The sequence below is a fragment of the Nycticebus coucang genome, chromosome 18 (genome assembly GCF_027406575.1).
Source record: "Nycticebus coucang isolate mNycCou1 chromosome 18, mNycCou1.pri, whole genome shotgun sequence".
NCBI lineage: Eukaryota > Metazoa > Chordata > Mammalia > Primates > Lorisidae > Nycticebus > Nycticebus coucang.
The window spans coordinates 57,442,234-57,468,950 of NC_069797.1; the positions used below are offsets into that span (position 1 = coordinate 57,442,234).

General features: G+C 52.5%; 1 protein-coding gene across 11 annotated transcripts; it reads right to left on the minus strand.

Annotated features, from left to right (window-relative positions):
- Positions 1–2,719: 2,719 nt before the first annotated feature.
- HAP1 (huntingtin associated protein 1) lies at positions 2,720–15,011 on the minus strand. Of its 11 annotated transcripts, XM_053569753.1 has the most exons (14): positions 14,277–15,011; positions 13,146–13,225; positions 12,613–12,729; positions 12,375–12,535; positions 12,089–12,188; positions 11,944–12,010; positions 7,962–8,092; positions 7,526–7,600; positions 7,080–7,214; positions 6,834–6,904; positions 6,506–6,544; positions 4,832–5,202; positions 3,489–3,536; positions 2,850–2,883 (listed from the first exon to the last, which is right to left on the minus strand). In XM_053569753.1, the coding sequence occupies exons 1-13, from the start codon at positions 14,848–14,850 to the stop codon at positions 3,490–3,492; spliced, it is 1,968 nt and encodes a 655-aa protein (XP_053425728.1). In that variant the 5' UTR covers positions 14,851–15,011; the 3' UTR covers positions 2,850–2,883; position 3,489. The 11 variants fall into 11 exon arrangements, 10 of the variants coding, with proteins under 10 accessions (XP_053425729.1, XP_053425727.1, XP_053425725.1 ...); XM_053569754.1 differs by lacking the exon at positions 3,489–3,536 and having other exon boundaries at positions 2,720–2,883; XM_053569752.1 differs by having other exon boundaries at positions 2,720–3,536.
- Between the last annotated feature and the right edge of the window lie 11,706 nt (positions 15,012–26,717).

Consider the following 26,717-nt stretch of genomic DNA (forward strand, 5'->3'; position numbering starts at 1 on the left):
CTGTCACCTGGCCATTTTTGGCTCTTCATGCCAGGAACCCACAGGCAAAGAAAGGTCAGTTACGGGCAGCGCCTGAGGCTCGGTGGATAGGGCACTGGCCCCATATACCCAGGGTGGCGGGTTCAAACCTGGCCCCAGCCAATCTGCAACAAAACGTAGCCAGGCGTTGTGGTGGGCACCTGTAGTCTCAGCTACTTGGGATGCTGAGGCAAGAGAATCACCTAAGCCCAGGAGTTGGAGGTTGCTGTGACCTGTGACACCACAGCACTCTACCGAGGGTGATAAAGTGAAACCATCTCTACAAAAAAAAAAAAGAAAAGAAAGAAAGAGGGCAGCACCTGTAGCTCAAAGGAGAAGGGCGCCAGCCCCGAATACCAGAGGTGGCGGGTTCAAACCCGGCCCCAGCCAAAAACTGCAAAAAAAAAAAAAAAAAGAAAGAAAGAAAGGTCAGTTACCACCAGAGGTCACTGACCTACTGACCACTAATGTGCCAAGGCGGATACTTCATCATGATGATAGGGAGGACTCTGTGTGGAACTCAGGAGTTCGCTGGGTGCTTCTTGGTGCTTCCTACCTTGAGATGACCTGAAACAGGAAATTGCAGAGACTATGACCTGACAAGGGCCTTGTTATCCAGAGTTCAGACCACTGAACTCAGGAATGAAGGTCTAAGAAGTCACTCCAGCAGGAGAGCAAACCTGGCTGGCTAACTACTGGCCAAGGAAGAGGGCAACATAGAATGGATGGCAGAGAGAGGAGATGGAAGTATGATTTAGGACTCCAGGACCAATCGCAGCAGTGGGGACCTGTCACATTCACCCTCCTGCTGTCTGTTTTTCTTCTTTCTTTTTTTTTTTTTTTGAGACAGTGTCACTTTGTCATCCTCCATAGACTACTGTTGTATCACAGCTCACAGCAACCTCAAACTTTTGGGCTCAAGTGATCCTCTTGCCTCAGCCTCCCAAGTAGTTGTGGCTACAGGTTCCTGGCTAGTTTTTCTATTTTCAGTAGAGACAGGGGTCTCACTCTTTTTTTTTTTTTTTTTTTTTTTTTTTGAGACAGAATCTCACTTTAATGTCATAGCTCACAGCAACCTCAAACTCTTGGGCTAGTGATCCTCTTGCTTCAGCCTCCCAAGTAGCTGGGACTACAGGCACCCTCCATAATGCCTGGCTATTTTTTAGAGATGTGGTCTTGCTCTGGCTCAGGCTGGTCTTGAACTCATGAGCTCATGAGCTCAGGTAATCCCCAAGTGCTAGGATTATAGGCATGAGCCACCATGCCAGGCACAGGGGTCTCGCTCTTGCTCAGGCTGGTCTTGAACTCATGAGCTCAAGCAATCCACCCTCCTTGGCCTCCCAGAGTACCCAGCTGTCTTTTGTTAGTTTACTGTGACCAGCCATCACCCTGGAGAAGCAATGCCAGGCCAGAAGGAGTGCCATGTGAAGCCTGAGTGCATCTGAATCTTGTCCCTGCCACATGCCACAAGGGGTAGACTGCAGCAGACAGGGCCAGTGCTGCCTGTGTCCTCAGCGCTCACCACAGCTGCATGTGCTGACCATGTCCTGCTGTAAGCACCAGTTCCACTCAGTCCAGTGGCAGAGGGCAAGCATTTGAACAGCCAGAAATACCAATGAGTCAATGCCACTGGAGTAGCCCTCAGCCAATGACAAATACGAGTTGGAAGATTCATGCCCCAGCTTCCCCCCCACTCAGGTGAGATAACTGAGATGTGCGTCCCAAACTATAAGATGCAGGTGAGTTACCTGGGCACCGTGGTAACAAGCAGATTCCAGTTCCATAGGTCTGGGTTGGGACCTGAGATTCTGCATTTCTGAATAATGACCTTGGTCCACAGACCATACTGTGAATTGTAAAGAGCTACACTTTTTCCCAGCGCTCACCAGTGGGACTGAGCCCCAATTGCCTAAAACTTCCTTTCACTAGCTTCCTTCTACTCTCACTTCCCCACTCCACCTAAAGGAGTGCTTCCTGGGATCACCTTCCAGATAAATTAGTCATCCCACAGTATTGGTTCCAAAACCCTCCTTGGATAACGAAATTCATGGATGCTCAAGGCTCTGATATAAAATGGTATGGTATTTTTGTATATAACCCATGCACGTCCTCCTGTACACTTTTCCTAGATCTTATAATACCTAATACAATGTAAATGCTTGTTATGCTGTACTGTCTGCATCTGTATTATGTTGTGTCATTATATTTTATTTTATTCCAAATATTTTGGATCTGTGGTTGGTTGAATCCACAGATGCGGAACCCTCAGATGCAGAGGGCCAGCCATACTTGTTGTCAAACCCTGTTCCAGGTCGGCCTCCAGGGGACCTCAACCTTAGACCATGGGTGACTCTCACTCCTGCTTTACCCTTCACAGTCAAGGTCAGAGTCCCTGGGGGCAGAAAGGCTCAGGAAAGAGAGCTGCATGGGCCCCAAGGACATGTGTCTGAATCACAGCTCCATACCAGCTGTTAGACCATTAGCAGGGTCACTCAGCCTGCCTGGGCCTCAGTTTCACCACTTGACAAATGCTGGTATCACCCACCACCGCACAGGGTTGCTGACGCAATTAAGTCCCTGACACACCACTCAATTTCAGACTGCTATTGAGTGTCAGCTGCTCAGTATCTGTGGACTGTAGACTGCACGGATGTGCACACACATGCATACACTCCTCAAGAAAGACAGCTGGAGGCCGGGCCACATTAGCACAGAGGTCCTTTATTTCCTGCACTGGCATGGACACAGGTTGACAAGCAAAGGGAGACCGAGAAGCACTGTGAGGAGCAGGCCAGGCACCCAAGGGAGGCCCAAGAACCATACCTCAGCGATTTCTGATCCAAGTGGAGGGAAAGGGCAGAGCATCTAGACCAAGGAAATGAGGGGTGTGAGGGAGGACAGCAGGGGAGCCTGGACACTCTCAGGCCACCAGTGGCAGGAAAGGAGGCAAGACAACCCACTGGGCAGAGGGACCCCTCCCCCACCCACACAGAGAGACACTGTGGCTACACATAGTAATCAGGGACTGAGAAGGACAAAGGTCAGGCCAGAGGGCCAGGTCCTGCAAGTCAGCAAGGACTTGTGAGCCACCTTTAATGTGGGGTCAAAGGGTGAGGAGCATATTGTTAAGAGGGTGCTCACAGTGTCCTACACCTGGGACCTAGGACCAGAACCCCCCAGCCTCAGCTCAGAGCTGGACTGGTAGCCAGTGAGTCTCCCCCTGGGCTTCTCCCACCCCTGGGGCCACCATGTGGTCCAGGCCCAGCAGCTGCAGCTTCCCATCAGCTGCAGAATGAGGGCCAGGTCTCCTTCAGCCTGACCCAGATAAGGGTCAAAGCTTGAGCCCTCAAGCTGTGGCCCAGGTTCATCAGAACAGAGGGTAGGCTGGTGACAGACATGGGATCCCATTTCAGAGGAAGGAAGGAGGGTTTGGGGTGGGTGGGACTTGACCAGGCAGCGGAAGGAGGCACCTCAAGCTGTCGGTGGGGCTTCAGTAGGCTGCTGGGAAACAGCAAAGCCTGGAAGAGAAGGGGGCAGACGCGAACAGGGAGCCTGACGACCACGGGCCTGGCCTAGGTAGTGGACCGGGGTCTGGTCAGCCATATCAGAAGAGGGCAGAAAGCCACTGCTGACAGTTACGCAGGTCACCCACTGCCATAGGGCTCGCAGTTCAGTTTATAACCTGCACAGCACTGCTTACACAGTGGCCCTGTAAGGCCAGTGCTGTTCCACCCAGTGGTGACCAAAGGACCATCAAAATGGGGATAGAACAGATATAATGGAGGCTGTCAACAAGTTATAAGTTCAGGGCTGACCCAACAGGCCAGGTGGGGTGCCAGGACAACATCAGAGAGAATGGATGGGGCAGGGATTGTGCTAGAACACAGTAATGGAGAGAACAGACTCAGACCTACTCTTTGTTGTTGTGTGACTTTGCACAAGTCACTCTGCTCTCTGAGCCTGCTCCTTCAACTAAGAAATGGGGATGATGAAATATGGGGCATGGGAATTAAAGGAGCTAATGGACGTACAAAGGCTCCAATGTGCATGGGTGTCACTAGATCATTTCTGTGTCACTGGGAACTCCTTAAAGGCATGGCTCACATGACCTGCACTCCAGCAGGAGAAACCCCTAAACGCCGGGGTTTCCAGCTGAGGAGTAGAGCCCCGATCCACCCCCACCCTGTAGGAGACCCTGGCCCACCCTCAGACTCATTTAGGGGATTGGTCCAACTGTGGGTCTTACTGGCAGAGGTCTTTGTCTCAGTGGCCTGCATGGCCCCATAAGGACCCTCTTCCTCCCAGGCCCAGGGAGGGTGGGCAGTCCTCTCCTCCTCTAGCCTCTGAAAGTCAGCTGTCAGGGCCTGGGTCAGCACCCCGGCCACTGCTCCATGATCCCACCCCCCATGTTTGCCACTGCTGCAGGGTTGGGGAGCTTTGGAGACAGGGGAATTGGGGGTAGAGGACAGGAGAAGTAGGTGGCAGAGACAGGAAGCTGAGATACAGTGGGAGGGGTACAGTCCTGGCCCTGACCCCCAGCCCAGCCCCAAGGAGAAAAGTGGGTAGAGATCTGGACTCCTAAGCAAATTCAACAAAACTGAGCACTGGGGCCACAGTTACCACCAAAGAGGACCTGAGGTGCCCATGCAAATGATATGCAAAGTCCATGCAAATCAGCACACTGGAGAGGGTGAGACTGGGGCAAGTAAGCTATGGGAGCTCACCCACCCTCACCTTTCATCCACCTTTCATCGGCTTGACAACCTGCAGCTTGTCTGGCTGGCTGGAGTGAGGCCCCTATGGGAGCACTCACCTTTCTGGACCACCTTCTGTCTCAGCTGCTGCCTATAATGGGCATCCTGCCAGTTGGTCAGTTGCTGGAGCACATACTTCATGTCCAGATGTGAAGGGCCCAAGCCGCTGGCCTCCAGGGCTGATGTCACCACATTCATCCGAGTGGCCTCATCCAGCTCTGGCTCCACCTCCTCCCAGGCCTCAGTCTCCTCAGACACCAGCTCTCCTTCATCCATCAGCCCTTCCTCAGCTTCCACCTCCTCTGTGGCCCGCAGCTCCTCCTCGGGTTCCAGCTCCTCTGCAGGCACGAAATCTTCCCCCGGTATCAACCCCTCCTCGGCCTCGAACCCCTGTTCCTGCTCTCGTTCCTCACTGTAGTCATGAAAATATCTGGGCAAGGAGACAGCAAAGCCTTTCCTCCTTCTCCAAGCCAACCCCAGCCGGAGAGCCCAGCCATTCTCTGCCCATGGGGCTAAGGTGGAAAGTCCAATCACCAGGCCTGCCCTTCCCCACGTCTGCACCTAGGCCCTCCCAGTCTGGCCCTCCCAGTCTGGCCCTCCCAGACAGTTCCTCCCAGTCTGTCCCAGCCAGGGAGAGGGGTGCTGGGTATCAGCCCATGCCTCTGGTGGGAGGGAGGACAAATGATCACCAATACTGCGTAGGCCCCACCCTCCCCTCTGTCCCCCACCCTGCTGCATGGAAGAGACCAGCAGGAAAGATGCCCCCTCAGCCTCTCCTTCATTATTTAACCTTCACAGCCCACCCACATCTAGTTGCCATAGAAACAAATCCATTCGTGGGCGGTGCCTGTGGCTCAGTGAGTAGGGCACTAGCCTGAAATACTGAGGGTGGTGGGTTCAAACCCGGCCCTGGCCAAACTAAAACAAAAAAACAGCTGGGGGCGGCGCCTGTGGCTCAGTGAGTGGAGCGCCAGCCCCATGTACTCAGGGTGGCGGATTCAAACTCGGCCCCGGCCGAACTGCAACAATAACATAGCCAGGTGTTGTGGCAGGCACCTGTGGTCCCAGCTACTCAGGAGGCTGAGGCAGGAGAGTTGCCTAAGGCCAGGAGTTGGAGGATGCTGTGAGCTGTGTGACACCACGGCACTCTACTGAGGGCGATAAAGTGAGACTCTGTCTCTACAAAAATAATAATAATAATAACAAAAAAACAGCCGGGCATTGTGGTGGACACCTGTAGTCCCAGCTACTCAGGAGGCTGAGGCAAGAGAATCACCTAAGCCCAAGAGCTGGAGGTTGCTGTGAGCTGTGATGCCACAGTACTCTACCAAGGGTGACAAAATGAAACTGTCTCAAAAAAAAAAAGGAAAAAAAACAATCCATTCTTCTAGTCAGGCTCAGATAGGTCAAGTGAGTTTCTCAAGCACTCACAGCCAATAAAGGGACCACGCTGGGAGCTGTTCCCACATGTTCCCAGCTCCTAGGCCAATACCCATTTGCTTCTCTGCCCTGGTCAGGTGAAGGAGAAGCTTTGGTCTCCACTCAGAGCATTCTGAGATCAGACAGCCACCTACAGAGCAAGATCTGAAAGAAAAGGGGACCACACCTTCCCAGAACAACTCTCAGCCCAGCCAGCCCAGAGAACGGGTTGCAGGGTGGCAGATCCAGCAGCAGGTGGCTGTGTGGCTACTGAAAGGTAAGGACAGGTGATGGGGGTGCCCCTGCCAGCTTACCTCAGGTCTGATGTCTCCCCTCTAGGCCTTCCATAATTCCTTCAGCAGAGAAAAGGACCTTCAGTGTCCTGAGACAGTGTCCTGAAACTGCAGAGTCCCCAGGGCCCAGTCATGCAAAAGGAGCTCAGGGAAAAATGATGGACCCAAGGGCATGTAAACAGAAAGGAGCAGCAGATGGAACAGGCCAGGGAAGCCACTAAGGTGAGTGCAGGGACGTAGAGGAGGGGGCCCACAGAAGCAAGGGAGGTCAGAGTGTGAGGCAAAGCCCCTCCCCATGTCTACCCAGCAGGTGAGGGTGAGCAGTTCAGGGAGGGGCCCAGCAACGCACCTCTGCGTGAAATACACAGGATCTGAGATAACCCTCTGCAGAGATGTTCTGAGCTCCTCAGCAAGAGTCTCCTGGAAACCAGTAAGTACATGCTAGAGTGGAGATGGGGGACATTACCCATGACCCCACTGAACCCCCACCCACAGTGCCAGACACAGCAGGGGACTAAGGATACCAATCAGCCGGCCGGGCTGAGATAGGGGCAAATAGGGGTTAGAAGGTGGCCCGCCAGGGAAGGGTTCTCACCAGGGACATGCTGTATGCGTAGTGGGTGATGGACCCAGTGGACACTGGGGGTTGCTGGCAGAGGGTCTTCACCTCCTCCCGGGTCTCAACCAGCCTGCCCTTACCATCAGGGTACTTCTCCCGCAGCTCCTGCAGCTGGGAACCCACCCACAGGCTCTGTTGGGACCCAGGCCTACCCAGCCCAGCTCTCCTCTCTGGGCTAAGGGGCAAGAGGCTCTAGCTCTAGACCCAAAGAGTGTCATGCGGGGAGCCTGGGCTCCACTCCACTCAGATCTCAACTGAACCACCAGCCACTGGGCCTTGCCAGACATGGAGGGGGCAGAAAGGTATGAGACCCAGTCCCTGCCTGCAAGCTGCCAAGGCCATGAGCTCCCCAGTCTGGGCCGAGGGCTCACATGGCCAGGGCAGGAGCCCAGGGGTAGCCTTGCCTCTTCTTGGAGCCTCACCTCTTCTTGGAGCTGCATCTGAATTTCTTTCTCTGAAGCCAGCTGCTGCTGCAACTTTTCAGTTTCAGCCCCATACTGGAAGGACACAAAACCAGAGAACCCCCCTGTGAGGCGGCCCCATTCAGGCATCCTCTTACTTCCCACAAGTCTCCTCAAGCACACCAGCGAGTTTTTGGTAGACCTTGAAGTAAGAAGTCACATGGAATGAGGGCAAATAGGGCAAGCAGTCACACAGCCAGGGTCTTAGAAGACTCTGGGAGGTTTTGGTCCCTCCTTAGAAGAAGGGGCCAGGACAGGGGCTCCCTAAGGTCTCCCCCAACTTCTCCCCAACAGACAGGGGCCTTGGGCCTGGTGGAGCCATGAAGTGGGGGCAGGATAAGGAGGCTCGAGTCCTGTGGGGCCACAACAGGAAGTTCCCACCCACACCCTGCCTCACCGACTGGCAGCGCTGCTGCAGCTTCACGACCTGGGCCTGAAGCTGGGTGACCTCCTTCTGCTGCCGCTCATAGTTTTCCAGCCTGAGTACTAACACCTCTGACAGCTGGGCCATCTGCTGGCTGGCCTCCGCTGGGGGCAGGGAAGGGGGAGGTCAGCGCAGGCCCTCCCCAGATGCCTCCACCTGCCCCACTGTTGTGAACTGCCAGGCTCCACAGGGAATCTTTTCAAGACATGTTTATTGACTATACTGAGCAGAGCACTGGGGCCCAGGTCAGCAAGACCTGGTCCCACCCACGGTACTCCAGGCTAGTGGGGAGACATATCACAATAGTGAATAATATGTACTATAATGCCAGTGTCAAGGTCATATAGGGGCAGCATCTAAGCCAGCCTTGCAAGGTCTAGGAAGGAATTCTGGAAGGAGCCACACGCTAACCTAAAAACACTAGGCAAGGGGCGGCGCCTGTGGCTCAGTCGGTAAGGCGCCGGCCCCATATACCAAGGGTGGCGGGTTCAAACCCGGCCCCGGTCAAACTGCAACCAAAAAATAGCCGGGCGTTGTGGCGGGCGCCTGTGGTCCCAGCTGCTTGGGAGGCTGAGGCAGGAGAATCGCTTAGGCCCAGGAGTTGGAGATTGCTGTGAGCTGTGTGAGGCCACAGCACTCTACAGAGGGCCATAAAGTGAGACTCTGTCTCTACAAAAAAAAAGGGAAAAAAAAAAAAAAACAAAACACTAGGCAAGGTTCAGCGCCTGTAGCTCAGTGGTTAGGGCACGAGCCACATACACCAGGGTTTGCGACTTTGAACCCAGCCCAGGCCTGCTAAACAACAGTGACAACTGCAACAACAACAACAAAAAATAGCTGGACATTGTGGCAGGTGCCTGTAGTCCCAGTTACTTGGGAGGCTGAGGCAAAAGAATTGCTTAAGCCCAAGATTTGGAAGTTGCTGTGAGCTATGACGCCACAACACTCCACCAGGGGGCCACATAATGAGACTCTGTCTCAAAAAAAAAAATAGCCAGGCGTCATGGCAGAGGCCTGTAGGCCCAGCTACTTGGGAGACTGAGGCAAGAGAATCGCTTAAGCCCAAGAGTTTGAGGTTGCTGTGAGCTGTGATGCCATAGCTCTCTACTGAGAGCAAACTAGTGAGACTGTCTCAAAAAAAGAAAAGAAAAGACAAGAAAAGAACACTGGGCAAGCTAGGCTTGGTCAGGCAGACCAGGGAAAACACAGACCCAAGCTGAGTGTGACAGTACCCAGAGGCAACCCTCAAACCCCAGGGCAGTGCCTGGAGTGGTGGGCAGGGCCCAAATCACAAAAGCCTGGGAAGGGTTTAGGGTTTATCCTTTGACCAACAGGAAGCTTTGCAGGGGGATGAGGGGGCATAGACAGAGAAGTGACATGGTCAGATTTTATATATATATATGTGTGTGTATATATATATGTACTTTTTTTTTTTTTGAGACAGAGCCTCAAGCTGTTGCCCTGGGTAGAGTGCTGTGGCATCACAGCTCACAGCAACCTCCAACTCCTGGGCTCAAGCGATTCTCCTGCCTCTGCCTCCCAAGTTGCTGGGACTACAGGCGCCTGCCACAACACCCGGCTATTTTTTGGTTGCAGCCGTCATTGTTGTTTGATAGGCCTGGGCTAGATTCAAACCCGCCAGCTTTGAATGTGGCCGGCGCCTTATCCCCTTGAGCCACAGGCGCTGAGCCTTTATTTTTTATTTTTATTTATTTATTTTTTTTTTTGTAGAGACAGAGTCTCACTGTACCACCCTCGGGTAGAGTGCCATGGCGTCACATGGCTCCCAGCAACCTCTAACTCTTGGGCTTACGCGATTCTCTTGCCTCAGCCTCCAGAGCAGCTGGGACTACAGGCGCCCACCACAACGCCCGGCTATTTTTTTTGTTGTTGTTGTTGTTGCAGTTTGGCCGGGGCTGGGTTTGAACCCGCCACCCTCGGCATATGGGTCCGGCGCCCTACTCACTGAGCCACAGGCGCTGCCCCCTTTATTTTTTTTTTATGATGGACTGTCACTATGTTGCCCAGGCTGGAGAGCAGTGGCTATTCACAGGTTTGATCCCACTACTGATCAGCATGGGTGTTCTGACCTGCTCCAATTCCTACCTGGGGCAGATCACCCCTTCTTAGCCAAACTGGTGGTCCCCTGATTCCTGGGAGGCCACCATATTGATGACAACCTTAGCGTGACTACTTGATTGGCATAGCACAATATAGTCCAGAACTCCTGAGCTCAAAGGATCCTCCTGCCTCAGCTTCCCAAAAAGCTGGGACTACAGGTACATACATGACACTCATCCAGATTTGGGGCTTGGGAGTGTTTTATTTTGTGAGACAGAGTCTCACTCTTTTACCCAAGATAGAGTGCCACAGTGTCAGCCTAGCTCACAGCAACCTTAACTCCTGTGAGGCAATCTTCATGCCTCAGCCTCCCAAGTATCTGGGACTACAGCATCTACCACAATGCCCAGTTCAAGGGATCCTCCTGCCTCAGCTCCCATAGAATGGTAGGATTACAGGTGTAAGCCACCACTCCTAGCCCCAGGTTTGGTTTTAGAAACTCATTTGGGTTGAGAATGGTGGCTCATGCCTGTAATCCTAGCACTTTCAGAGGATGAGGCAAATGGATTGCTTGAGCTCAAGAGTTTGAGATAAGCCTTAACAAAAGCAAGACTCTGTTTCTACTAAAAATAGAAAAACTAGTTGGGCATTGTGGTGGATGCCTATAGTCCTAACTACTTGGGAGGCTAAGCCAAGAGGATCACTTGAACCCAAAAGTTTGAGGTTGCTGTCAGTTATGACACCAGAGCACTCTACCCAGGGCGACTGAGTGAGACTCTGTCTCAAAAAAAAAAAGCTCATTTGGGTTGTGTGCAAAAGGGCCTAGAAGGGCAGGAGTAGAGGCAGAGAGACCAGTTAAGAGGTGTCCTAGTCTAAAGGCAACCAGAGTGGGGAGGAAAGAGATTTGAGCCATTCCTAGGAAGCAGAAGCAATAGAACTTGGAGATTGGTTCCTAATCCAGTGGCCTAGAGACCAGTGGGGCCATTCAGGGAGCTGTAGAACCCAAGGGGACAGAAAGTCAGGGAGGGGAGCGGGGAATAGCCTGAGTCTGCATCTCACCAACTAGACTTGAACTCCTCAGGGACCATCGCTATGCTTCACTCATCTTCATAAGTACACAGTGCCTGGAACAGTACCAGCCACAGCCACTGCCCAGTACATGACTCTAAACTGCCTCTGTCCTGGTGCCTGGTCTCTGGCAGCTTCTGGCTCCCTTATGTCTGCCCCAAATAACAAGAGACAGGCTTAGAGGAGACCCATAGCTTCAGTATAGCTCTCTACAGTTTGTACAAAGCACTTCCTCAGCTCTTGCCTCTTGTGATCCTTATAAACCCTAGAGAGGTTAGTGGGGCTGAGCTATCCCTGTCCTAAAGATGAAGGTTCGGTGAGGTCAAGAAACTCGTCCATGGGCGGCGCCTGTGGCTCAAGGAGTAGGGCGCCGGTCCCATATGCTGGAGGTGGAGGGTTCAAACCCAGCCCCGGCCAAAAACCACAAAAAAAAAAAAAAAAAGAAACTCGTCCAAGGGCGGCACCTGTAGCTCAGTGAGTAGGGCACCGGCCCCATATACCGAGGGTGGTGGATTCAAACCCGGCCCCGGCCAAACTGCAAACAAAAAATAGCCAGGTGTTGTGGTGGGCACCTGAGGCAAGAGAATCGCTTAAGCCCAGGAGTTGGAGGTTGCTGTGAGCTGTGTGAGGCCACGGCACTCTACCGAGGGCCATAAAGTGAAACTCTGTCTCTACGAAAAAAAAAAAAAAAAGAAACTCGTCCAGGCTCACACAGCTGGGAAGTACCAGAACTGGAACTTGAACTCAGACCTCCAGACTCCAAATCCTGAGTTCTTCCGGACGCTCCTTGGGACAGCCCTTTACCCCAAGTTACAACATTACGTACAAAATTGCTCCACACATTCCAGAATAAGCATCTGCTCCTCATCCTCCAGGGTGTCGAGGTGAGAGGCCTGGAAGGAGGGAGAGAGGAAGGGGCAGGGGAGTCAACACCCCCTGCTGTCAGGTGCACCCTCCTCCCCCATCCTCACCTCCTCTCTCAGCTGGTCGTTCTCCTCCTCCAGCACTCTCAGCCTCTTCTGCAGGGCCTCCAGCTGCGGGCAATAGTGCAGTGGCTCTTCCTGAGAAGCCCTGGGGGAGCGAGTAATGGAGTCAGGGTGCAGGCAGTGGGCGTCTCCCCGGGGCTGAGGACGGTGGTGTCAGTTACTCCCAGCAACTCTCCAGCAGGCCCATTGCTGGTGTCCCTCCTGACAAAGGGGGGTGTTAAGGATCCACTTCAGAGACGAGGCCACTGAGATGCAAAGGCAGGACACTCACGTCTGAGGGACTTCATAGGCCTGATCGTGCTGCTGCTCTTCCTCCCATTCCCCTTCTTCCTCGTCCTCCTCTTCATCCTCCTCCTCCTCTTCATCATCAGAGTCTGAGTAGAGCTGAAGGAGGTCATCTCTCAGGTTCACCTGGTGTCTGAGATGTAAAATCTGGCCAGAAGAGGGCAGAGCATGAGTGAGCAGTGGGCAGGAGGAGGACACAGATCACCCCCTCCTCTCCGGGTTACCTCCTCCCTGGCTGAGCCCAGCATGGCTTCCAGCTTGCTGTTCTGTTCCATCAAAATGCTGTTCTGTTTCACCAAGGACTGGCCAATGCGAGCTGCTGTATTCAGATCCCGCTCTCTCTGCAGAGGAACCACCACCCGTGGGTAATGCTTTCCCAGTTTCTGAGACCTCCCAGACAGGTGGGAGAAGCCAGAGGGCACACAGGGGTCAGAGGGAGCCTAGGGCCCTAGGAGAAACCCGCCCCATCCCTACTTGTCCCGGGTACTAGACCAGCGTTTGTCATGAACCCACTATGGAAACTAACTCAGTTTCCCTTTATGGCAAAAGAGCAGATCAAATCAGATCGGCTCTGAGAGCTCTTCCAGCCTGAATATCCCCCCATCTACCTGCCTTCCATAAGAGGGAGCCCTACCTTGGCCCCTAGGGAGGTAGCCGGCCAGGAAATAGACAAGACGCCTACGCTACTCCACAGAACTAAAATGGGGGCCTGGCTGAGTGTCCCCTGGCTGGACTGGGTCAGGGAGGCAGCACCCACCTCCTCCAGCAAATACAACATCACTTTGATATCTTCTGGGGTGATCTTCTTGATTGTCCGAGGTAGGTTAGGGCACAGCGCTGCAGGAGGTGGCAGATGGGGGAGAAAATGGCCAATCAGGTCAGGAAAAAGGGGGCAACTCTACCTGGCAACCCACCCCTGTCCCCAGTTTCCTGCCCTGTCCCCAGTTGTCCCTCAAGTTTCATCAGGAGAGAAGCCTGGGCTCCCTCCCTGCCTCCAGCATCCTTGTACCCGCAACACTCAGCACTCACTCCCCTGCTGCCAGGACTAACTGGACTGGATTGAGCTCTTTTTGTTTGGCTGGTTTTTGTTTTTTGTTTTTGGAAGGGGCCTGAGTAAAGTAAGGGGATCACTGTCCTCTGGACTCGGGAACTGGGCTCTCAGGACGCGCTGGCACCTAGGAGCACCGAGGCAGCTAAGAGTGCAACCGCAGTCTGACCCATCACGCCTCACTCAGAGCGCAACTGAGCCAGCTCAGTGGTGCTTCATGGCTCATAAGAGCTCAGACCTCCAGACTCCCACCCTGCACCTGTTGCGTATGGAGAGGAGAGCAGGGAAAGACTTCTCCAGCACCTGACAAGGAGGTACCAGAGCCTCTAGACCCAATCCAGAGACCTCCTCCGACCCAGAAGAGGATGGAAGGGAAGGGGAGACGAAGGGAGCCGGACTTTGACGCCGGCAGCCAAGGGGAGGGAAAACCTCCCTGTCCGCCCACCTACCTCTCTGTGGCTGGCTAGCCCAGCCGGCCAGCGCAGGCTCAGAGCTCGGCCGGCAGCGCCCTCCCGCAGCCCCCCGCCCCTCTCCTGGCACTGCGGTAGACCGGGGAGGAGGCGTGCGAGCGCGCAGAGCTGCCGCAGCAACAGGCGCGCAGAGAGACAGGGGAGTGTCCGGGCCCGGGACCTGACGCACGGACAGAAACCAGAGAACGACAGAAGGGAGTAGGAGGATGGGGAACCGGCGATCAGACAGGCACCGCAGTGACATCGCGTGGGTGGTGGAGGGGTGGCACTGGGTGCCAGAGCGGGCGCGGCGCCTGGATCCAACGGGGCCCCTTCCGCCCTGGAGCTCCTCTAGTCCCACCCGCCCCAGAACTCCCGGGACCGGGTTTACCTTCCTCTAGCTCCCGGATAAAGGCGGCGCGCTCAGGGCCGGACACCCCGGGCCGCCGGCCAATATAGGCGGCCGGCGACTTCCAGATGTCCGCTGCCTTTCCAGTCCCCAAGCCAGTGGCCCGGGGACCAAAGGGCCCTTGGAATACGAAGCGAGTCCATGGTGCGTCCGACGTGCCGGGCCTGGACTGGGCATTCCCCTTGACTCCAACCTCAGAGGCCGGGCGAGCTCCGGTGGGGGCTTCCGAGACGAATCGGCATCCGGACCCCGCTCCCTGTCCAACCCCCGGTGCCTGAGCGGAAGCAGGTCCGGACTTGGCCGAGGGCTCTGGAGCCGGACTGGCCGCGGGCCGGGGTGCAGAGGCGACTGCTGTGAGGTCCCCAGGTCTGAGTCCGGGCCTTGGCCGGTCCCCAGCACAGCTCTGCCCACGCTCCTTTGGGCGCATCTCGAGTCTGCAGTCCGCTGCCGCAGCCGGACTTTTATAACCTGCGCAGAGCTGGAGCCTGCCGGGCCGCACCACGCGTGAGCACGGGGGTGGCCGAAGAGCATGAGGGAGGCCCTGGGCTCGGGGCATGAGGAAGGGGAATAGTGGTGGGACAGAGGACAAATAGAAAACAAGAGCGAGGAGAAGAGCCGAGTGTAGGTTTCACCTGGTTCCGCCCCGGGGTCGGAGTGAAAGAATTCTCCTCCCCCTCCACTTCCGGATGATGGTTCTGCCCAAACCACGGCTCCTGGGGACTCTGCACAGGGGCTCGCGGGTCCCCAGCGAGAAGCGCCCACTCTCCCGCTCCTGCCGCCAGGGTTTCCGGCTGCCTTCCCCGGTGCCCCGCCAACGCTGTCAGTATGGTCCGGAGTGACCCGTAAGTTAGGGTAATATTGTGTCTTTCCCGGTTGACTGTGAGATAAATCCAACCTCCAGTACTGGCTGGCTGCATGCTGCCCAGCCTGGCGCACCATACTCTAACCCTCCGACTTACACCCCAGTGCTCGGCCGCTCATTTTCCATTATATGCGTGTTGCGCTTCCTCGTTCTTTACTTCCAGCCCTAATTTGCTTTGCCCATCTCTCGCCATCCCGGCAAACACCTGTTCTTCTGGGGAGACCCAGCGTAAATTTCTCCCTGTGACAACTCCTCCGACTTTATCCCCAGCGGGCCCACAGCACTCTTTATTCCCTGTCCTGTAGCGATCAGAGAGTCTGTCTCAAGAGCAGACCTGCAGGCGGCGCCTGTAGCCCAGTGGTTAGGGCGCCGGCTTCAGACACCCAGACTGGCGGGTTCGAACCCGCCCCGGCCAGCTAAACAACAATGACAACTGCAACAACAACAAAAAATAGCCGAGTTCTGTGGCCGGCGCCTTGTAGTCCCAGCTACTTGGGAGACTGAGGCAAAAGAATCGCTTATGCCCAAGAGTTTGAGGTTGCTGTGAGCTATGATGCCACAGCACTCTACCCAGGGCAACAACGTGGTGGGTTCAAACCCAGCCCCCGCCAAACTGCAACAAAAAAATAGCCAGGCATTGTGGCGGACACCTGGAAGCTGAGGCAAGAGAATTGCCTTAGCCCAGGAGCTGGAGGTTGCTGTGAGCTGTGACTGCACAGCACTCTATCGAGAGTGACAAAGTAAGACACTCACTAAAAAAAAAAAGTAGACCTGCGCCCATTCCACTTAGAGAAGGCAGCCCTCTGAGCACAGCACAGAACTGAGTATTTCCGATGGTCACCATAGTTCCTGAATAGATTGTGGAGCATCAGAGGAGCCCAGAGGCTATTTCTGTGCCTTTGGACTAGAGGAAACTGTAAGCCAAAAAGAATGGCTGTCCCACTGATTCTTTTCAAGCCTTGGTGTCATTCTTGGTGCTCTCATTCCCTTCTTCTCAATACCCAATCTCTAAGCCCTGCTGAATTTACCTCTTAAAATATTCATCAAACATTCTGTTCTGTCTCCTCTTCACCCTCCGGCTGTTTTCCTAATTCAGACCTCATCTTCTCTTCTCTGATTATTGTGTTAAGACCAAATTCCACCACTGAGAGATCACCAGACACACATGCAAAAAACAAAGGAGTGACTTTATTCAAGCATGCTCGGGCCATACCTCAGGCAGAACTCTGCTCAGAGGGGACGACCCCGAGGTAGAAATGATGGTAGGTTTTATACTCTTTGGCATGATGAATTTTGGGTTGCAACAAAATGCAGGGGGGGAGGGACAATTTCCCGGGAGAAACCAGGACCAAGTTGGGGGGTTAGTCTGTGCAGGGACTGAGGTAACTTAAGAGGTTTAGAATTGGCTGGCTCTAACCGGGACTGGCCCCACCCGGAGGATGTGAGACTCGGGAGGGTTCCCTGGTTGTGGCTGGGGCACCAGGGCCAACTTTCACCCAGGGGGCGGCCGCTGAGAATCTCTCAGCCCCTGGTGAAAGACTGACTCTGGCCCCCCCCCCACCCTGCTCACTAGCCTTTTTTTTTTATTTTTTAAATTTATTTTTTTATTTTTTTATTTTTTCTAACTACCTTTTTTATCTTCTCTCTCTCTTATATCCCCCATGTCTCCCATTGCCCTTAACATCTCTGGGTGGGAGTTAGTTAACATTGTCGCGTTGCAGTCAAAACCCTCTCTTTCCAGCAATTAAAGAGTTACTACAAAGTTTGTTAAAAACTATTTTTTCTGGCTGTAAAAAAAAAAAAAAAACGGTGATTGCTATGTTACAGTTTTGAGATAAGGTGCTTCAGCAGAAGACTCAAGGTCAATTACTCATTTGGAACTAGAGAAAAAAAAATGGTCTTCTTTAGACTGTAGCCGCTTTTCCTGGTCCTCCGCCCCACCACAGGGTTAGGATTCGCCACCGGGCCCTTCAATTGTGCTACACCTCCCCACCCCCACCCTTCACGGGCAAACCCCACCCTGGTCTCCCTGGGTCCATGTGGGTGACTCCATCTCTCCTCCATCCCTCTCACTCTCATGACTATCTAAGCTGAAGAATTCCGGGTATCCCTCCCCACAGCTACCACTCCTAGCTTGAACCCCAGACAAGAGCTGTTGCCCAAGGTCTGTGCCTGGGACACAGGATCCTAGTGCCTTTGGAGCTCGATGCCTGTGACATAGCATGGAACAAGAGGCACAACCCAGGACGGATCAGAGTGCCCATGCCACCAGCCCCCCTGTCAGGAGGCTTTGTCATCAGAGTGTTTCCCTCTATCTGGGTCCATTCATTCCTTAAATAAGCATTTCTTGAGAACCTTCTATATATGCCAGGCACTGTGCCAGGCTCTTGAGCTAGATCAAGGAGCAAGAGAAACTAGATCTCTGCTGGCCTGGCACTTACAGTCTAGAAGGGGAAGCAGAAAAACAAGAAAACAGGTAAGATAATTACAGATTGTGGTAAGTTCTCTGAAAGAAACATAGAGTGATGACTAAGAAAAACAGTACCTACTTTGGCTGGGAGAAGATCACTATTCACATAGTGTATTTTGCATGTCAACCCACAACCCAGTCTACATAGCACACTCCCCCCTCCCTCCCTCAGAAAGCAGCTTCCCTCCTGAGGAGCCAGTGATTCTCATTCCTGATGGGTGGTTGAACCCTGGTCCCAATTCACCTCCTTGCCCCCATGTCCCTCACACCCACACCAGCAGCTCAGGGATCCATCTATCCATCTAAAATACTGGCTTGCCCGCCCTTCATTAGCAGAACACAGGCCCCTCCCAGGTCTCCTCCTACCTGGCCCCTGTGCCCTCTTCCTCTCTTCTCCTCCCCTGCAGACCCAAAGGTGCTTCTGCCAAGCTATTGAGGGCGGCTCAGGTCAGAGACTTTGGAGAACAGATAGGACATCTAGAATCCACACCCATGGCCTATGCCTCTCCCAAATTGCCTTTTTTGTGGTTAGAATCTTGAGCAACTTTAATATTAGTTGCCTTCACTTTTTTCTTTAAACTCTTCTCGTCCCCCTAAATTATCTTCCAGCCATCATTCATACATTCAACAAATGTTTATAAAGCACGTGGTACCAGGCATTGTGACAGGTGTTTGAGATATGTGGGTGAACAAAACAGACAAAGATCTCTGCCCTCTTAGGGCCCATGTGAGTCAAGAAACTACAAACAACACGCAAAGGAGTAAAGCACAGGTGCTACGGAGAAAGATGAAGCGGGGAAGAGGGGCTAGGAGTGGGGATGGGTTGTAAGTAGCAAGTTGAAATAGGGAGGTCAGGAAAAGACCTCTCTGAGAAGGAGGTGCTGTGTCTGGAGCTGAGAAAGAGGATATTAAAAAAAAAAAAAAAAAGATATTCTCCTGCAGAGGGTGGGATGCAATAACAAACACAGACTTAAGGCTGTAGGAGGCACAAGTGGCTAAAATGGAATAAACATGGCTCGGCGCCTGTGGCTCAAGCAGCTAAGGTGCCAGCCACATACACCTGAGCTAGCAGGTTCGAATCCAGCCCGGCCCGCCAAACAACAATGAATGATGGCTGCAACCAAAAAATAGCTGGGCATTGTGGCGGGCGCCTGTAGTCCCAGCTACCCGGGAGGCTGAGGCAGGAGAATCACTTGAGCCCAGGAGTTGGAGGTTGCTGTGAGCTGTGAAGCCACGGCACTCTACCCAGGGTGACAGCGTGAGGCTCTGTCTCAAAAATAAATAAATGAATAATAAAATGGAATGAACAAAGGGGATTCTAGATAGTGGGTCAGAAAGATAGTAGCAGCAGGGTCCAATGGACTAGAATCAGTGGAGGGCTTTTCACCAGAAGAGTGGCATGAGCTGCATTAAGTTTTGTTTTTTTTGAGTCACCCTTGGTGAGTGCTGTGGCATCACAGCTCACAGCAACCTCCAGCTCTTGGGCTTGGGCGATTCTCTTGCCTCAGCCTCCTGAGTAACTGGGACTACAGGCGCCCGCCACAACGCCTGGCTGTTTTTTTGTCGCAGTTTGGCCGGGGCCGGGTTCAATAGATGGAGCTGGTGCCCTACTCACTGAGCCACAGGTGCCGCCCTGCATTAAGGTTTTTTTTTTTTTGCAGTTTCTGGCCGGGGCTGGGTTTGAACCCACCACCTCTAGCATGTGGGGCCAGTGCCCTACTCCTTTGAGCCACAGGCGCCGTCCATAAGTTTTAACAGGAAGGCCCAGGCTGTTCTGCTGAAAACAGGGAGATAACGAGCAAAGTGGAGGTAGACGAGCTGTCGCAACACACTATGACCTCCAATGTGTATATATGATTTTGTGTTGGAGTCACCTCTGCATGTTTTCTTTTTCTTTTTGGACAAAGTCTCACTCTGCCGCCCAGCTGGAGTACAGCAGAAAAAAATCATAGGTTACTATAACCTCAAAGTCCTGGGCTCAAGGTATCCTATTTCAGCCTCCCAAAATGCTGAATTACAGGCATGAGCCACCTTACCCAGCCACCTCTATATACATTTTTAGCCATTTCACATCACATTACCTTGTCCATCCATATCCACATTTGCAGATGACCAAAATTCTTGGTAAAATTTACTTGCGGTGTAATGCTCAGATCTTAAATAAACCATGTAATCAGTTTTGGCAAATGCAAATCAAGACAGAGAATATTTCCATCAACTCTGAAAGCTCTTTTTTGGCCCTTCCCAGTCAACTCCTACACCAAGAAGCAACTGCTAATCTGATTTTTCTTAACTGCCTATTCTAGAATTTCATGTAAATGGAATAATATAGCATATACTTTTTTGTGTCTGGCTTCCTTCACTTGGACAAACATAATCTCATTTTATTAGGTTTCCTTTTGTCCTGCTCTGCACAATTGTGTTTTTCACAAATTTAAGGTTCTGGCATCCCTATGTTGAGCAAGTCCATTGGTGCCATTTTCCCAACATCATGAGCTCACTTCACGTCTCCCTGTCACATTTTGGTAATTCTAACAATATCTCAAATGTTCTCATTATTATTATATCTGTTATGGTGGTCTGTGATCAGTGATCTTTGGTGTTACTATTATAATTGTTCTGAGGCACCACGATCCACACCTATGTAAATCAACGAACTTAGGGCGGTGCCTGTGGCTCAAGGAGTAGGGCGCCGGTCCCATATGCCGGAGGTGGCGGGTTCAAACCCAGCCCCGGCCAAAAACCACAAAAAAAAAAAAAAAAAAAACTTAATCCATAAATGTGGACTATGTACCACTGACTGTACCACTGTACTCTATGAATCAAGGTGTAATTTTGACTTTCATGTCTTACTAAAGAAACACATTTCCAGTCTGGTCCGAGCGCAATGGTGTTCACAACCAATTGCAAATTCCTTTGTCCCTTCTCTACTCCCACTGCTTCAATTGATCACCCTAAAAGAAAAAGGAGGACGGCACCTGTGGCTCAGTGAGTAGGGCACCGGCCCCATATACCGAGGGTTCAAACCCAGCCCCAGCCAAACTGCAACAAAAAAATAGCCGGGCATTGTGGCAGGCGCCTGTAGTCCCAGCTGCTCGGGAGGCTGAGGCAAGAGAATCACATAAGCCCAAGAGCTGGAGGTTGCTGTGAGCCATGTGACGCCATGGCACTCTACCGAGGGCAGTAAAGTGAGACTCTGTCTCTACAAAAAAAAAAAAAGAAAAAGGAAAAAAATCTAGTGTGGTGGTGCACACCTGTAGTCCCAGCTACTAGGGGAGACTGAGGCAAGAGGATCACTTGAGCCCAAGAGTTTGAGGTTGCTATGAGCTACGATGACACCACAGCACTCTACCCAGAGTGACAGAATAAGATCCTGTGTTACAAAAAAACAAAGCACAGGGTGGGTGCCCATAGCTCAATGGTTAGGGTGCCAGCCACATGCTCCAGGGCTGGTGGGTTCTAACTGGGCCCAGACCTGCTAGACAAAAGAAAAAATAGCCGGGCATTGTGGCGGGCACCTGTAGTCCCAGGTACTAGGGAGTCTGAGGCAAGAGAATTGCTTGAGCCCAAGAGTTTGAGGTTGCTGTGAGCTAAGATGCCACAGCACTCTACCAAGGTGACAAGGTGAGACGCTGTCTCAATTAAAAAAAAAAAAAAAAGGCGGCACCTGTGGCTCAGTGAGTAGGGCGCCGGCCCCATATGCCGAGGGTGGTGGGTTCAAACCCAGCCCTGGCCAAACTGCAACAAAAAAATAGCCGGGTGTTGTGGCGGGCGCCTGTAGTCCCAGCTGCTCGGGAGGCTGAGGCAAGAGAATCGCGTAAGCCCAGGAGTTGGAGGTTGCTGTGAGCCGTGTGACGCCACGGCACTCTACCCGAGGGCAGTACAGTGAGACTCTGTCTCTACAAAAAAAAAAAAACAAACAAAAAAACACCAAGGATCTGGAAGAAGTTGATTCCAACCCTCATGGGTGACTTTGAGGGTCTCAAGACTTAAATAAGGGAATTAATAACAGATGTGGTGGAAATAGCATGAGAACTAAATTAGAAGTGGATAGGTAGCACCTGTGGCTCAGTGGGTAGGGCGCCGGCCCCATATACCAAGGGTGGGGGGTTCGAACCCAGCCCGGCCAGCTAAAACAGTAATGACAACTGCAACAAAAAGAAAGCCAGGCCTTGTTACAGGCATCTGTGATCCCAGCTACTGAGGAGGCTGAGGCAAGAGAGTCACTGAGCCCAAGAAGTTGGAGGTTGCTGTGAGCTGTGATGCCACAGCACTCTACCAAGGGTGACAAAGTGAGACTCTGTCTCAAAAAAAAAGAAGTGGAGCCTGAAATTGTGATTGAACTGCTACAATCTCATGATAAAATTAGAATGTTGAGTTGCTTCTGGCTCAGCACCTGTAGCACAGCGGTTATGGTGCCAGCCACATGCTCCAGGGCTGGTGGGTTCAAACCCAGCCTCAGCCTACAACAACAACAACCGCAACAAAAAAATAGCCAGGCGTTGTGGTGGGCACCTGTAGTCCCAGCTACTGGGGAGGCTGAGGCAAGAGAATCTCTAAGCCCATGAGTTTGAGGTCACTGTGAGCTGTTACGCCATGCCCTCTACCGAGGGTGACATAGCAAGACTCTGTCTCAAAAAAGAGAAAAGAGTTACTTCTTTCCTTTTTTTTTTGCACTTTTTGGCCGGGGCTGGATTTGAACCCCTTTGAGCCACAGGAGCCACCAAGAGTTACTTCTTATGGATGAGCAAAGAAAGTGGTTTCTTGAGTTGGAAGGTACTCCTGGTGAAGATACTGTGAGCATTACAAAAATGACAACCCGGGGCGGCGCCTGTGGCTCAGTCGGTAAGGCACCGGCCCCATATACTGAGGGTAGCAGGTTTAAACCTGGCCCCGGCCAAACTGCAACCAAAAAATAGCCGGGCGTTGTGGCGGGTGCCTGTAGTCCCACCAGCTGCTCGGGAGGTGGAGGCAGGAGAATCGCTTGAGCCCAGCAGTTGGAGGTTGCTGTGAGCTGTAATGCCACAGCACTCTACCCAGGGCGACAGCTGAAGGCTCTGTCTCAAAAAAGAAAAAAAAAAAAAAAGAAAATGACAACCAAAGAATTAGAATAAACTTAGTTGGTAAAGGAGTGAGAGGATCAACTCCACTTTGAAACAAGTTCTACCATGGATAAAATGCTATCAAACAGCATCCCGTGCTACAGAGAAATCTCTCACATCCTTAATAAGGCTGTTGCACACATAATAGACTATGCAGAGTGTACACATAGCATTTATATGCACTGGGAAGCCAAAAAATTTATGTGACTCGCTTTATTGCAATATTCGCTTTATTACAGTGGTGTGGAACCAAACCTGCACTGTCTCCGAGATGGACCTGTGTAATGTTTTTGAGATGGATCCATGTTTTGTATGTATCACTAGTTCATTTCTTGGTATTTCTGAGTCCCAGCTCTTTGTATGAATATACTACAATTTAGTTATCCATTCTCCTGTTGATATATAGGTGGGTTGTTTCCAGGTTATGAATTTTTATTGTGAATAAAACTACTATGAACATTCTTTCTTAGGGTTTCTTGGGGTTTGGGTGGGGTGTTCGTTTGCTTGCTTTCTTTGTGTGTTTTGTTTTGTTTTTAGATAGGGTCGCGCTCTGTTGCCCAGGCTAGAATGCAGTATTGTTAAAATAGCTTAATGCACCCTCACATTCCTCAGCTCAAACTGTCCTCTGTCTGCCTCAGCCTCCCAAGTAGTGGGGACTAGAGGTGTGCATGCACCACTGCACCTGACGAATCGTTCTGTCTCTTCTCTTCTCTTCTCCTCTCCTCTCCCCTCTCCTCCCCTCCCTTTACCCTTCCCTTCCCTACCTTGCCCTCCTCTTCCCTCTCCTCTCTTCTCTTCCTTTCTTCCTGTCTCTCTTTCACAGCGATGGAGGTCTCCATATATTGCCCACACTAGTCTCAAACTCTTGGCCTCAAGCATTCCTCTCATCTCCGCCTCCCTCAAATGCTAAGATTACAGGTGTGAGCCATCACACCTGCCTGAAAAGCCATTTTAAAGATAGGGGATATGTGGTGGCTGGCGCCTGTAATCCTAGCACTCTGGGAGGCTGAGGTGGGTGAATGAGCTCATGAATTCAAGACAGGCTTGAGCAAGAACAAAACCCCATTGGTGGCGCCTGTGGCTCAGTGAGTAGGGCGCCAGCCCCATATACCGAGGGTGGCGGGTTCAAACCCAGCCCCGGCTGAACCGCAACCAAAAAATAGCTGGGCGTTGTGGTGGGCGCCTGTAGTCCCAGCTGCTTGGGAGGCTGAGGCAGAAGAATTGCTGAAGCCCAAGAGCTGAAGGTTGCTGTGTGTCCTGTGACGTCATGGCACTCTACTGAAGGCGGTAAAGTGAGACTCTGTCTCTAAAAAAAAAAAAAAAGAACGAAACCCCATTTCTAAAAATAGCCAGGCATTGTGGTGGGTACCTGTAGTCCCAGCTACTCAGGAGGCTGAGGCAAGAGAATCGCTTGAGCCCAAGAGTTTGAGCTTGCTGTGAGCTATGATGCCACGGCACTCTACCAAGGACAAAAAAGTGACACTCTGTCTCCAAAAATAAATAAATAAATAGATAGATAGATAGATAGATAAAAATAAAGATAGGAGATGGGATAACATGGGTACCTAACGGATGGAGATGTTCCTGCAGGGAGGAGAAAACTGATGCGGAAAAGAGCTCTCATCTCCCAGGAATAACTCTGGGGATGGAGGAACCCTCATAACCAAATCCTTCTCCACATTATTCAGAGTGTGCATGTTTTCTATGGTTTCTTTGAAGGAGACGCCACCCCAGGGTTTGCTGTGACAGTGACGCTGAAGAACTTGAGCAGGAGGCTGTACTTCACCAGCACAGCCCGGACTCGGTGAGGCTGCTGCTCCGCGGGCTCTGCCGAGCGGCTCCCCCAGCAACGTCCAACTTCCCGGATGATCGTTCTCTGTGTGTTAGATATCTCTGCAGTCCCATTAACAAGCCAGAAGGCGGCATGCAGTAGGAGCTCACTAGATTCCTGCTTAATAGATGTTTGCTGAATAGATGATCGGCCCATGAGGAAGCAGCCCCGAGGCCCCGGGAAAGTTTGGAGGGAAGAAGGCGGCAGTGGGATGGGAGATTGGGGAACCGTATCCTCTAGGTCCGTGCACCAGCGCCCGGCAACTCTACATGCAGCCACCAGAGGGCAGTGCCAGCCCACGTACCGCCCACCTAGGTTTCTCACTCGCAGGCTGGCCCAGCAGGAAGCCAAGTAAGTGGGTGACTCCATTTCTTTCTTTTTTTTTTTTTTTTTTGTAGAGACAGAGTCTCACTTTATCGCCCTGGGTACAGTGCCCTGGCGTCACAGCACACAGCAACCTCCAGCTCCTGGGAGTAGCTGGGACCACAGACAACGCCCAGCTATTTTTTGTTGCAGTTCGGCCGAGGTCGGGTTTGAACCCACCACCCTCGGTATATAGGGCCGGCGCCCTAACCACTGAACCACAGGCGGCACCCCAAGTGACTCCATTTCACAGATGGAGAAAGAAGGCTTAGAACCTGTCACTCCAGAAGTAAGCATCTTGGCCTGGTGGATAGATAGATGCCTGCCTCTCCATGGCCCAGGGCTGCCCAGGAGCCCCAGGCCACTCAGTGATATCCTGACTGTGCCCTCCTTCCCTGCTGCTCTAGGAGGAGGTCAAGCCAAGCAAAGACCCTCAGCCTCCTGCCCTCCCTCTCAATGTACACCCTCTGACCCCTCTGGACCAGAGAGAGGATAGGAAGGGGCAGACTGGTCGAACTGCAGCACCAGGCACACGCCTACCTAATTAGGCACACGCCCCATGAACCCCATGAACATGGGGCACACCAGGCCCCTTCCCCCTGCCTCCTCCCCATAGAAGGAGACCCTGAGGGTTAGTGCCAGGGACCTGGGCCAGGCACCGGGATTACCTTCTGCATCAGGCAGGAGAGCTGGATGAAGGGGGAGACCTTCCTGGGCCTTGGCAGCCTTCCTCCTTCTCCTGGGCCCTCTTCCCTACCAGAACCAGACAGTGGTTATCGGGGCCTGCCTCTATCCCAGCAGCCTGTCACAACCCTTCTTCACATCACTGGCAGAGAGCAGGGTACTGAAGGCCCAGGTCCCTCTCACTCGGGCCCTTTTTCCTTTACTATCCACCAAAGTCAGCTAGACTTCTAGGGGACTGGCCCCCTTTTTCCTTTACTACCCACCAAAGTCAGCTAGACTTCTAGGGGTGAGGAGGTGGGGCCTGAGCCTCCCCGTGCTGTCCTCAGGTTTCCATGGCCCCCTGCTGGCCAGGACTGAGGGAGAGAAACCAGGAGAGAGGATGGCTGTGGAACCTGCTCTTCCCCACCTCCCTCCCACCCAGCCTTGCTCTGGGTGTTTGGGTGTGACTCTTCTGAGGTACCCTGCCTGCTCCCCAGGTCCAGACTGTGTTCCACCCTCTCCTGGCTTCCCCTCCGGCCTCTGCCTAGTCACAGTATAACAGGCGTCCTCAAACTTTTTAAACAGGGGGCCAATTCACTGTCCCTCAGACCGTTGGAGGGCTGGACTATAGTTTAAAAAAAAAAAAACTATGGGCGGCACCTGTGGCTCAGTGAGTAGGGCGCCAGCCCCATATGCTGAGGGTGGCGGGTTCAAACCCAGCCCCAGCCAAACTGAAACAAACAAACAAAAAAAAAACTATGAACAATTCCTATGCACACTGCACATATCTTATTTTGAAATAAAAAAACAAAACGGGATAGCTGGGCGTTGTGGCGGGCGCCTATAGTCCCAGCTACTCGGGAGGCTGAGGCAGGAGAATCGCCTAAGCCCAGGAGTTAGAGGTCGCTGTGAGCTGTGTGAGGCCACGGCACTCTACCGAGGGCCATAAAGTGAAACTCTGTCTCTACAAAAAAAAAAAAAAAAACAGGAACAAATACAATCACACTGCCTCATGTGGCCCGCGGGCCGCAGTTTTAGGACTCCTGCAGTATAAGACCATTTAATAACGAGAGCAGTGTCTGTTTTGCTCATTTTTGTATTCTTAGGATGTACTTAGGCATCCAATAAAGAT

Excerpts from the sequence above, each read along its gene's own strand:
- HAP1 (XM_053569750.1), bottom strand. The coding sequence starts at position 14,850 with ATGCCCCGAGCCCAGGGCCTCCCTCATGCTCTTCGGCCACCCCCGTGC. Across the intron at positions 13,226-14,276 it reads TATCCGGGAGCTAGAGGAAG|CGCTGTGCCCTAACCTACCT; the intron begins GTAAACCCGGTC and ends CACCTCCTGCAG. Across the intron at positions 12,730-13,145 it reads TGTTGTATTTGCTGGAGGAG|AGAGAGCGGGATCTGAATAC; the intron begins GTGGGTGCTGCC and ends GTTCCTCTGCAG.